This window comes from Somniosus microcephalus, chromosome 1 (genome assembly GCF_052327205.1).
Source record: "Somniosus microcephalus isolate GS21.2 chromosome 1, FLI_Smic_1.0, whole genome shotgun sequence".
Classification (NCBI taxonomy): Eukaryota; Metazoa; Chordata; class Chondrichthyes; order Squaliformes; family Somniosidae; genus Somniosus; species Somniosus microcephalus.
Window position 1 is genome coordinate 315,999,767 of NC_140987.1, and position 13,197 is coordinate 316,012,963.

The window sequence follows — 13,197 nt, forward strand, 5'->3', positions numbered from 1 at the left end:
TATGTTCACTGGGTGCTGACTCTCTCTGGGGTAATGTTCAATGGGTGCTGACTCTCTCTGGGGTAATGTTCAGTGGGTGCTGACTCTCTCTGGGGTAATGTTCACTGGGTGCTGACTCTCTCTGGGGTAATGTTCAATGGATGCTGACTCTCTCTGGGGTAATGTTCAATGGGTGCTGACTCTCTCTGGGGTAATGTTCAATGGGTGCTGACTCTCTCTGGGGTAATGTTCAATGGGTGCTGACTCTCTCTGGGGTAATGTTCAGTGGGTGCTGACTCTCTCTGGGGTAATGTTCAATGGGTGCTGACTCTCTCTGGGGTAATGTTCAATGGGTGCTGATGGTCTCTGGGGTAATGTTCACTGGGTGCTGACTCTCTCTGGGGTAATGTTCAATGGGTGCTGACTCTCTCTGGGGTAATGTTCAGTGGGTGCTGACCTTCTCTGCCGTAATGTTAAATGGGTGTTGACCCTCTCTGGGGTAATGTTCAATATGTGCTGACTCTCTCTGGGGTAATGTTCAATGGGTGCTGACTGTCATTTTAATGTAAAATCTAATTGAATGAATGTCAACATGCTATCTGACTATTGCGGATATTCAAGATCCTGTCTTGAGCTGATAAAGTCATGGTTTATAGCATGAGTCACTGGATAGTGATGATAGACTGAGTCCTTTCAATCCCTAGCCTGGTGTCTCTCAGGCTGATTGTCCTGATATCCCAGTGAGGCTAGTTACCTCAGTATTGACTGTGCTTGAAGCCTGACACTATCCCAGACTGGCTGTTTCAGCTGTTAAATCACCGCTGGTTTCACTTTTCACTTGGTGGCGAGCCTGGGACTGTGAAATCTGCTTTCCAAGCACAGGTACAGATCGGGTTCAATCCAGGGTGTGGCAGGATATGCTTCTCCAATTCAGAGCTGACTGTTGCCAATAACAACTGGCAGTGTCTGTAAATTGTCCTGACCTGCTCTGCCCAGGCAGAGTGAGCTTGACCTTTGCTAAAGTGAGCCTGATGTGTCTTAGTCTGTAGGTACACAGGAGACCATTGGGACAATACCCTGAGTACCGAGACTGGCCCATCCAGAAAGACACAGGCAGTTCCTAGGCAGGCTGCTGCCTTTGTCCCTCCTGTGATGAAATGGGGCTGGGCTGTGTGAGGAGCAAAGCCGTGTGTGTGAGTGGGATCGGACTGTTCCTTGCTGCTATAGCTAGGGCAGGGATGGCTATAACGTCTTTCACTCCTGTTACAGACCAGCTTGCTGCCTCCGAAGACTCAAGCTCTGAGCTGCAGAGAGTGGTCTCTCTGGACCACGGAGGCCTGGGCTCCCAGAATTCATTCCGAGGTCAAGGGGCATTGTCCAGGTAAATAGAACAACCCAGGGCAAAGGTCAGGGGCTGCCAGTCTTCACAGTCAATACTCCACTCGGCCATGAACAGGACAGAAAAACGTCACCGTTGACATTATCGACACGGGCACTCACCATCCTCTGCTGCTAGTCTCACACTCACACCATCCCTCACTCTGTCTCACACTCACACCATCCCTCACTGTCTCACTCCGACCATCCCTCACTCTGTCTCACACTCACACCATCCCTCACTCTGTCTCACACTCACACCATCCTCACATCTGTCTCACACTCACAGGCCATCCCTCACTGTCTCGACACTCTCACCATCCCTCACTGTCCTCACACTCTCACCATCCTCCACTCTCACTCTCACACTCACAACCATCCCTCACTCTGTCTCACACTCACACCATCCCTCACTGTCTCACACTCACACCATCCCTCACTCAGTCTCACACTCTCACCATCCTCCACTCCTCACTCTCACACTCACACCATCCCTCACTGTCTCACACTCACACCATCCCTCACTCTGTCTCACACTCACACCATCCCTCACTCTGTCTCACACTCACAACCATGCCCTCACTCTGTCTCACACTCACACCATCCCTCACTCTGTCTCACACTCACACCATCACTTCACTCTGTCTCACACTCACAGCCATCCCTCACTCTGTCTCACACTCACACCATCCTCACTCTGTCTCACACTCACACCATCCCTCACTCAGTCTCACACTCACATCCATCCCTCTCACAGCTCACACTCACTAGCCATCCCTCACTCTGTCTCACACTCACGACCATCCCTCACTGTCTCACACTCACGACCATCCCTACTCTGTCTCACACTCACACCATCCCTCACTCTGTCTCACACTCCACACCATCCCTCACATCTGTCTCACACTCACAACCATCCCTCACTGTCTCACAGCTCACAGACCATCCCTCACTCTGTCTCACATCTGCTCACAAACACCATCCCTCACTCTGTCTCACACTCACAGCCATCCCTCACTCTGTCTCACACTCACACCATCCCTCACTGTCTCACACTCTCACCATCTCCTCTCTCACACTCACACTCACCATCCCTCCCACTCTCTCTCTCTCGTCACACTCACTCCCCTCCCGACTCTCTCAGCTCTCACTCGAGCACCCTCCCACTCTCCCTCACTCTCACGTCACGACCCTCCCACTCTCTCTCACTCTCACACTCACACCCTCCCACTCTCTCTCACTCTCAACACTCACAGACCCTCCCACTCTCTCTCTCTCACACTCACACTCTCCCACTCTCTCTCACTCTCACTACCCCTCCCACTCTCTCTCACTCTCACACTCACACCCTCCCACTCTCTCTCTCTCCCAACTCGACTACTCTCTCCCTCACACTCACACCCTCCCCTCTCTCTCTCACCTCACTCACACCCTCTCCACTCTCTCTCACTCTCACTCTCACACCCTCCCACTCACTCTCACACTCCTCCCACTCTCTCTCTCTCACACTCACACCCCTCCCACTCTCTCTCACTCTCACTCACACCCTCCCACTCTCTCTCACTCTCACACTCACACCCTCCCACTCACTCTCACTCTCACAAACCCTCCCGCTCTCTCTCTCTCACACTCGACAACTCCTCCCACTCTCGTCTCACTCTCACACTCACACCCTCCCACTCACTCTCACTCACACCCTCCACTCTCTCTCTCTCTCACACTCACGAACCTCCCACTCTCTCTCACTCTCACACTCACACCCTCCCACTCTCTCTCTCTCACACTCACACCTCCACTCTCTCTCTCACTCTCACTCACAACCCTCCACTCTCTCTCCACTCACACACCCTCCCACTCTCTCTCACTCTCACACTCACTCTCCCACTCTCTCTCTCACTCTCACTCACTACCCTCCCACTCTCTCTCACTTTCACACTCACTACCCTCCCACTCTCTCTCACTCTCACACTCACACCTCTCCCACCTCCCACTCACTCTCACTCTCCACTCTCACACCCTCCCACTCTCTCTCACTCTCACGACTCACATCCTCCCACTCTCTCTCACTCTCACACTCACACCCTCCCCACTCTCTCTCTCACAACTCACACCCTCCCACTCTCTCACACTCACACCCTCCCACTCTCTCACTCACTCTCACTCTCACACCCTCCCACTCTCTCTCACTCTCGACACTCACAAACCCTCCCACTCTCTCTCACTCTCACACTCACACCCTCCACTCTCTCTCTCTCTCACACTCACAACCCTCTCCACTCTCTCTCACGTCTCACACTCACATACCCTCCCACTCTCTCTCTCTCACACTCACACCCTCCCACTCTCTCTCACTCTCACTCTCACATCCCTCCCACTCTCTCTCACTCTCACACTCACACCCTCTCACTCCTCTCACTCTCCACTCTCACACCCTCCCACTCACGTCTCACACTCACACCCTCCCACTCTCTCTCACTCTCACACTCACACCCTCCCACTCTCTCTCTCTCTCACTAAGCTCTCACACCCTCCCAGCTCTCTCTCACTCTCACACCTCACAGTCACCCTCCCACTCTCTCTCACTCTCACATCCCTCCCACTCTCTCTCTCTCTCACTCTCACACCCTCCACTCTCTCTCACTCTCACTCTCACACCTCCACTCTCTCTCACTCTCACACTCACACCCCCTCTCACTCTCCACTACTCACACCCTCCACTCTCTCTCACTCTCACACTCACACCCTCCCACGTCCTCGTCACTCTCACTGTCACACTCACACCCTCCCACTCTCTCTCACTCTCTCTCACTCTCACACTCACACCCCTCTCTCTCACTCTCACTCTCACTCTCACACTCCACTCTCTCTCACTCTCAGACACTCACGACTAGATACTCCCGCTCTCTCACAGCACTCACAGACCCTCCCACTCTCTCTCTCTCTGCTCGACACTGTCCCTCTCACTCTCACACTCCTCCCACTCTCTCTCTCACACTCACACCCTCCCACTCTCTCTCACTCTCACACACACACCCTCGCCACTCTCTCTCTCTCTCACTCTCACACCCTCCCACTCTCTCTCACACTCACACCCTCCCACTCTCTCACTCTCACACTCACACTCACGTCCCTCCCCACTCTCTCTCTCTCTCACACTCACACCGCTCCCACTCTCTCTCTCTCTCCACTCACACCCTCCCACTCTCTCTCTCTCCTCACACTTCACACCCTCCCACTCTCTCTCACTCTCACACTCACACCCTCACCCTCCTCTCTCTCTCTCTCTCACTCCTCACACCCTCCCACTCTCTCTCACTCTCACACTCACACCCTCCCACTCTCTCTCTCTCTCTCACACTCACACCCTCCCACTCTCTCTCACTCTCACTCTCACACCCTCCCACTCTCTCTCTCACTCTCACACTCACACCCTCCCACTCTCTCTCTTTCTCACACTCACACCCTCCCACTCTCTCTCACTCTCACTCTCACACCCTCCCACTCCTCTCTCTCACTCTCACACTCACACCCTCCCACTCTCTCTCTCTCTCACACTCTCACTACTCCCACTCTCTCTCACACTCACACCCTCCCACACTCTCTCACTCACACTCACAACCCTCCCACTCTCTCTCACTCTCACACTCACAAGACCCACCCACTCTCTCTCACATCTCACACTCACAGACCCTCCCACTCTCTCTCTCTCTCTCACACTCACACCCTCACTCTCGACTCACCTCACACTCACACCCTCCCACTCTCTCTCACTCTCACACCCTCCCACTCTCTCTCACTCTCACACTCACACCCTCCCACTCTCTCTCACTCTCTCACTCACACTCCCTCCACTCTCTCTCTCTCTCTCACGACTCACACCCTCCCACTCTCACACTCACCCCTCCCACTCTCTCTCACTCTCACACCCTCCCACTCTCTCTCACTCTCACACTCACACCCTCCCACTCTCTCTCACTCTCACACTCACACCTCCCACTCTCTCTCACTCTCACTCTCACACCCTCCCACTCTCTCTCACTCTCACACTCACACCCTCCCACTCTCTCTCACTCTCACACTCACACCCTCCCACTCTCTCTCTCTCACACTCACACCCTCCCACTCTCTCTCACTCTCACACTCACACCCTCCCACTCCTCTCTCACTCTCACACTCACACCCTCCCACTCTCTCTCACTCTCACACTCACACCCTCCCACTCTCTCTCACTCTCACACTCACACCCTCCCACTCTCTCTCACTCTCACACTCACAACCCTCCACTCTCTCTCACTCTCACACTCACACCCTCCCACTCTCTCTCTCTCACACTCACATACCCTCCCACTCTCTCTCACTCTCACACCCTCCCACTCTCTCTCACACTCACACCCTCCCACTCTCACTCTCACTCACACCCTCCACTCTCTCACTCTCTCACCCTCCTACTCTCTCACACTCACACCCTCCCACTCCCACTCACTCACACCCTCCCACTCTCTCTCACTCACCCTCCCACTCTCTCTCACTCACCCTCCCACTCTCTCTCACTCTCACACCCTCCCACTCTCTCACTCTCACACTCACAACCTCCCGCTCTCTCTCACACTCACACCCTCCCACTCTCACTCTCTCTCACACCCTCCCACTCTCTCTCTCACTCTCGCACCCTCCCACTCTCTCTCTCACACTCACACCCTCCTATTACGTCCGTGAATGATTGAGACACGGACAGCAGGAGTTGAACAAAACACGTCTTTACTGATGGAAGTCAATAGTGAAACTGAAAACAACAGAGGCTCACTAGCGCCTTTTATACAGGGGTGGTCACTGCCGGTACTGCAGTCTGAGACCAGTTATTCTCTTAAAGGTACATACACAACAATTCCTCCCCTTTTAGATGAACAGTACATAACATTCATTTAACAACTAAATGATAACTAATTACAATCACAATTACGGTTGCTAGATACATTGGTTAAGTTTAAGCAATTATAAGTTCAGTCTTTGAGGAGGCTTCCTGATTCTGTCTGGATAACGCACTCTTTGGGGTATCAGGTTCCTCTGGCAATGTTGAGTCGGGATCAATGTCGTTGTTTGGTTAATCTGCTTCCAATATTACCGGTTCTGCGGTAGCTGCACTTGGAACGTCGATTTCATTACCAGGTGTATCAGATGGTGGTGTGGAGTTGACGTTTTCCAGTGACTCTAGAATCTGGTCAGCATGGCGTCTTACAATGCTCTCCCCAACGTCCACGGTATACATGAGAGGTCCTTGTCGTGTACAAATCGTTCCTGGCTGCCATTATTTCTCAGTGCGGTAGTCCCGGGCCAGAACCGGTTGACCTATCTTAAAACTCCTGGTCGGCCTTTCATTCATATTCTGAAACTGCCTGTTCTCCACATCTCTTCAGACGTTTGGCTTAACCAAATCCAAGCGGCATCGTAGTCTTCGATTGAAGAACATCATGGCTGGAGTTTGGTTGGTAACCGCATGTGTCGCATTCCGGTAGGCAAACAAGAAGTTGTCCACCTTGTGTTGTAGGGGTATATCTTCATTACACATTGCCTTGATAGCCTTCTTGAATGTTTGGACAAACCTCTCGGACAATCCATTAGTGGCTGGATGATATGGGGCAGATGTGTAATGCTTAACACCATTATTCTTTAAGAACCTCCGGAACTCTTCAGACACAAACTGTGGTCCATTGTCAGAGCAAATCTGTTCAGGCAGCCCATTCCTGGCGAATATGGTTCGTAAAACTGTGATAGTTTTTTCCGTGGTGGTTGAGGACATTTTTATTACCTCTGGCCACTTTGAATGTGCATCCGCCGCAATTAAAAACATCGAGTCCATGAAGGGACCAGCAAAATCAATGTGCACCCTTTGCCATGGAGATGAGGGCCACTCCCATGGATGCAGAGGAGCTTGTGGTGGGGCGTTTTGGACCTTCTGGCATCCTGCACAGCTCTTGGTCATCTCTTCGATTTCTCTATCGATTCCCGGCCACCACACAAACGCTCTGGCTAAGTTCTTCATTTTTACCCCACCCAGATGACCCTCATGAAGCTCATAGAGCACTCTATCCGTCAACTTAGGTGGAATTACTACTCTGGATCCACACATCAAGGTTCCTCTGCACACTGACAGCTGTTCTCTTCTCGGCGAGAATGCTGGCAGCAGTGGTTCGCCATGTGCTGGCCATCCCTTCACCGTTAAATCATAGACCCGTGATAGTGTCGGGTCATTCCGTGTTTCCTTTTCTATGTTTGCATTCGTCACAGGGAGACATTCGACTATGGTCGAGTGGAATAACTCCATTGGATCCACTGCAAGGTCGTCTTCTTCCACCATCGGCAACGGTAGGCGTGACAATCCATCAGCATTTCCATGCTGTTTAGTTCCCCTGTACTCGATGTCATATTGGTGTGCCCCTAGGAAAAGGGACCACCTCTGCAGCCGTTGTGCTGTCATTATCGGTACGCCCTTCTGAGGGTTGAAAATGGAGACAAGAGGTTGATGATCGGTTAGTAGAGTAAATTTTTGACCGTGCAGGTAGTGATTGAACTTCTTCACCCCCCACACTAGGCTGAGGGCCTCTCTGTCAATCTGGGCGTAGTTACGCTCGGCAGAAGTTAACGAGCGTGACGCAAAAGCTATCGGCCTCTCTAAACCATCACGGTATTTATGTGATAGTACCGCCCCAATGCCGTAGGGAGACGCATCACACGCCAGTCTGATCGGCAGTGCTGGGTTGCAGTGAGCCAATACGTCCCGTGAAGTGATTAAGTCCTTACTCTTCTGAAAGGCCCGCTTACAATCATCGCTCCATTTCCATGCTGCCCCCGTTCGTAGCAGGGCGTTCAGTGAGTGCAGAATTGTCGACAAATTCGGCAAAAACTTATGGTAGTAATTCACCAATCCGAGGAATGACCTCAGTTGCGACACATTTTCAGGCGCTGGGGCCTTAACAACCGCTTCAATTTTGTCAGGGGACTTATGTAACCCCTCTTCATCAATCACGTGGCCACAATACGATATCTGTTTCTTAAAAATTCGCACTTGGGGCGGTTGGCTCGCAGCCCATGTTCCCGTAGTCTAGTGAGCACCTGTTCTAGGTTGTTAAGGTGTTCACTGTCATCTTCACCTGTCACAAGGAAGTCGTCCAAATAACACTGAGTCCCCGGAATCCCTTGCAGGACTTGTTCCATCGCTCTTTGCCATCTCGCCGGAGCCGATGCTACTCCGAATACCAATCGATGATACTGGTAAAGACCTTTGTGAGTGTTTATCGTGAGATACTTCCTAGAGGACTCTTCAACCTCCATCTGCAAATACGCTTGTGCTAGGTCAATTTTTGTAAAACGCTTCCCTCCAGACAGTGAGACGAAGATGTCTTCTATCCTTGGAAGAGGATATTGTACTGTGTGAAGGACTGGGTTCACCGTCACCTTGAAATCCCCACAGATGCGAATCTTCCTTGGCTCCCCGGACTTATTGCTTAACGTTTTCTTCATGACAGGAACGATGGGTGTCGCCCACTCGCTCCAGTCGACCTTAGACAACACGCCTGCCTTCTCCAGATTCTCCAGCTCTGCCTCGACGGCTGGGCGAATTGCATATGGTACCGGTCTTGCTTTGAAAAACTTGGGAACTGCATTCTCTTCTATCTTTATCGAGGCGGTTACGCCTTTAAGCGTGCCCAGTTCTTGTTGAAATACCTCTTTGGCATTAGCTAAGATTGTTGACAACGTCCAGGAGTGACGTCTTCATCTTTTTTACCGTCCGCCGTCATTGCATGAATGGAGTGCCAATCTAAGTTTATCTTCCTGATCCATTCCCGTCCCAATAACGGTGGTCCACCATTTGGCAGTATGTAGAGATACAATTTCCGTATTTTCTTGCCGTTGTATTCGACAGGCACCCTTATTTTTCCTCTGGGGTTTACTTTTTGCCCCGTTTACGTCGTCAAAACGATGGATGTCTCTCTCAAGGGTATGTGTGAAAATAGCCGCTCATAGTCTCGCCGATTCATGACGGTTAGCGCTGATCCTGTATCCAATTCCATTTTAACTTGGGACCCTGCTATCGTGAGGGTGACCCAAATGGTTCGGTGATCCTCTTTTGCGATTACATTGTGAAGTTTGAGACAGCTTAGTCTCCTGTTCCCGGATTCACTATCGCTCATCTGGTCTTCGTAACTACTGTCCGTCATCTTTTGTACTTTCTTGTACGGTTCCTTAGTAGCCTTTTTGTTGTCGCTGGTCTTCTTCCCAGACCTGCAAACTCGTGCAATGTGTCCCATCTTCCCGCATTGCCTGCATATTTTGTCTTTGGACCAGCAGTCCTTCTGGTCATGGTTAGTTCTGCCGCAGCGATAACATTTTGCAAATCCCCGTGTCATTTCGTGGGTGCCGTATTCCTGTGGTTTTTGTTGAATTTCTGCAGCTCCCCTGGCTGCTGCTTCATCCGATACTGCCACGCTGAAAGTCTTATCTAGCATCAGTTCTTTCTCTGAGAGTAACTTTTTCTGTGTTCCTTCACTCAGGAGTCCACAGACAAATTTGTCCCGTAGGGTATCTGCCAGTCCTGCTCCGAACTGGCAGTGCTTTGATAGCTTGCGTAGTTCCGCAAGGTACTCAGCATTGCTCATCTTTATGCTGAGTTCTCCTGTGGAATTTAAATCTTTCTGCTATCAACAGCGGTGCAGGGTTTAGGTGTTCCTGTAGGACAGCAACAATTTTGTTAAAACTCTTCGCCTTCGGTTTGGCTGGAGTAATCAGGTCCCGCAATAGGCCGTACGTTCTAGCGCCCATTAAGTTTAGCAATATCGATGCCTTTTTCTCCTCCGCTATTTCGTTTGCCTCGAAATATACCTCGACTCTTTCCACATACGTGGTCCAGTCCTCTATTGTATTATCAAAAGCAGTGATACAGCCAGTCTTCGGCATCTTGCAAATCTAAAATGGTGCCTCCCGCGCTTTGCCTTCTTCCCGATTTAACAAAAAGGCGCCTCCCGCGCTTTGCCTTCTTCCCCGCTGATTAAGATGGCGCCTCCCGCGCTTTGCCTTCTTCCCCGCTGTTGTTAGCGCTGCTTTCCGCGGTTCCCGTTGCAACCTGCAGCTCCTCGCGGTTTCTTGCGCGTTTAATATTTCTTTTTTTATTATTTTCCCGTCGTGGAACAACCCTGTGGGACTCTTGCCTCCCTCTTCGCGGGTCTATACGCAGCCCGGCTTCGTAGCACCGGCCGCGCCCTGTGTGCTCCACCCTCTCTCTTCCCGACAACGCTGCTCGACCCCGTTGCAAACCACCCGCTCGAGTTCGCGACCGCCGCAGCCCAGGAAGGATCACTGCACTACCTGCCACCAGCCCGATTAGCTGAAGCACCGTCGACAGGAACCAGGCCCCGCTTCCGACAGCTTCTCCAGCAATCTTCAACTCCGCTATCACAGGGGCGGATGCCCACGGTCGACGCCCGTTTCTACTGCCTCTTACTTTCTTTTCTTTCTGGCCTCGACCTCTGCTCACTTCGCTGTAGGAATGGATCCCAGGAGGTGGTGCAGACTGTAGGTAGGTTCGTATCTGCTCGTCGCCAGTATTACGTCCGTGAATGATTGAGACACGGACAGCAGGAGTTTAACAAAACACGTCTTTACTGATGGAAGTCAATAGTGAAACTGAAAACAACAGAGGCTCACTAGCGCCTTTTATACAGGGGTGGGCACTGCCGGTACTGCAGTCTGAGACCAGTTATTCTCTTAAAGGTACATACACAACACCTCCCACTCCCACTCACTCACACCCTCCCACTCTCTCACTCTCACACCCTCCCACTCTCTCTCACACTCACACCCTCCCACTCTCTCTCTCACTCACACCCTCCCACTCTCTCTCACTCTCACTCACACCCTCCCACTCTCTCTCACTCTCACTCTCACACCCTCCCACTCTCTCTCACTGTCACTCACACCCTCCCACTCTCTCTCACTCTCACTCACACCCTCCCACTTTCTCTCACACTCACACCCTCCCACTCTCTCTCACTCTCACTCTCACACCCTCCCACTCTCACACTCACACCCTCCCACTCTCTCTCTCTCTCACACTCACACCCTCCCACTCTCACTCTCACACCCTCCCACTCTCTTTCACTCTCACTCTCACACCCCCCCACTCTCTCTCACTCTCACACTCACACCCTCCCACTCTCTCTCAACCTCACTCACACCCTCCCACTCCCTCTCACTCTCACTCACACCCTCCCACTCTCTCTCACTCTCACTCTCACACCCTCCCACTCTCTCTCACTCTCACTCACACCCTCCCACTCTCTCTCACTCACACCCTCCCACTTTCTCTCACACTCACACCCTCCCACTCTCTCTCACTCTCACTCTCACACCCTCCCACCCTCACACTCACACCCTCCCACTCTCTCTCTCTCACACTCACACCCTCCCACTCTCACTCTCACACCCTCTCACTCTCACTCTCACACCCTCCCACTCTCTCTCACTCTCACACTCACACCCTCCCACTCTCTCTCACTCTCACTCACCCACTCTCTCTCACTCTCACTCACACCCTCCCACTCTCTCTCACTCTCACTCTCACACCCTCCCACTCTCTCTCACTCTCACACTCACATCCTCCCACTCTCTCTCACTCTCACACCCTCCCACTCACTCTCACACTCACACCCTCCCACTCTCTCTCACTCTCACACTCACACCCTCCCACTCTCTCTCACTCTCACTCACTCACTCCCGCTTTCTCTCACTCTCACACCCTCCCACTCCCACTCACTCACACCCTCCCACTCCCACTCACTCACACCCTCCCACTCTCAATTCAATTCAATTCAATTCAAATCGCTTTATTGGCATGACAAGTTACATCTTATGTTGCCAAAGCATCGGAAAACATTCATGTTTGTTCACAAAAATACAGATCTATCCATACAGTGTATAAACAGATATATCCCTGAGTGTATAAATATATACTTTCATATAATTTATATATACCCTTTTCTTATATTTACTGGTTGTCCCTCTGTTTATGGCAAGCTGTAACATAGTGTGCCGCTAGTGTTATGCAATTTCTCTCTTCCCCTAGTAGGTATGGGAGTTTTTGGTCGTCATTCAAATTTCTGAATTCCGGGCATATTTTTGTGAATTTTTGGTAGAAATTCTCCCTGATGCCCTGATATTTTCCACAAGCTGTGAGGAAGTGCATCTCTGTCTCCACCACTCCCTGACTGCAGTGAGAGCATATCCTGTCCTCTCTTGGCAGCCGGGTCTGTCTGTGTCTGCCTTTTTCGATGGCCAGGCTATGTTCACTAAGTCTGTACCTTGTCAAGGTTTTTCTCAGTTTGCTATCCTTTACCATGGTCAGGTATTCAGCCATGTTGTATTGTCTGTTTAGGGCCAAGTAGCAATTGAGTTTGTTTTGGGTTTTTGTTGTTTCTGCCCAATATGACAGGTATTTTTCCTTTTGCTTAGGGACAATTGTGTTGGGTCGAATTCTCTGTGCTACGATGTCACTGTCCTGGGGCTGGTTATTGTTAGTAGTGTTAGTAGTTACTTCACTGAGTCCCAGGACTAGTTAACTGAGGGTATTCTTCTTTATGGTCCTCTCTTGGCATTTCAGGGCTTCGTAATGATAGCAGTGGGGGTTGCTCATTTTTAGGTGTTTCCAAAATTTGGTGGTTCTTTTTTGGATAGTAATTATTAATGGATATTGGCCTAGTTCTGCCCTGCATGCATTGTTTACGGTTTTCCTTTGAGTCCGGAGGATACTTTTACAGAATTCTGCATGTAGGATCTCAATTGGGTGTTTGT

General features: G+C 51.2%; 1 protein-coding gene across 1 annotated transcript in view; it reads left to right on the forward strand.

Moving 5' to 3' along the window:
• Positions 1–1,217: 1,217 nt before the first annotated feature.
• The window catches only part of LOC147124863 (cyclic nucleotide-gated channel alpha-2-like), a 163,187-nt gene continuing 151,207 nt past the window's right edge, over positions 1,218–13,197 (forward strand). Inside the window, exon 1 of the mRNA XM_085986757.1 lies at positions 1,218–1,360. Coding sequence (XP_085842883.1) covers positions 1,218–1,360 — 143 coding nt within the window. The remainder of the gene's footprint in view (positions 1,361–13,197) is intronic.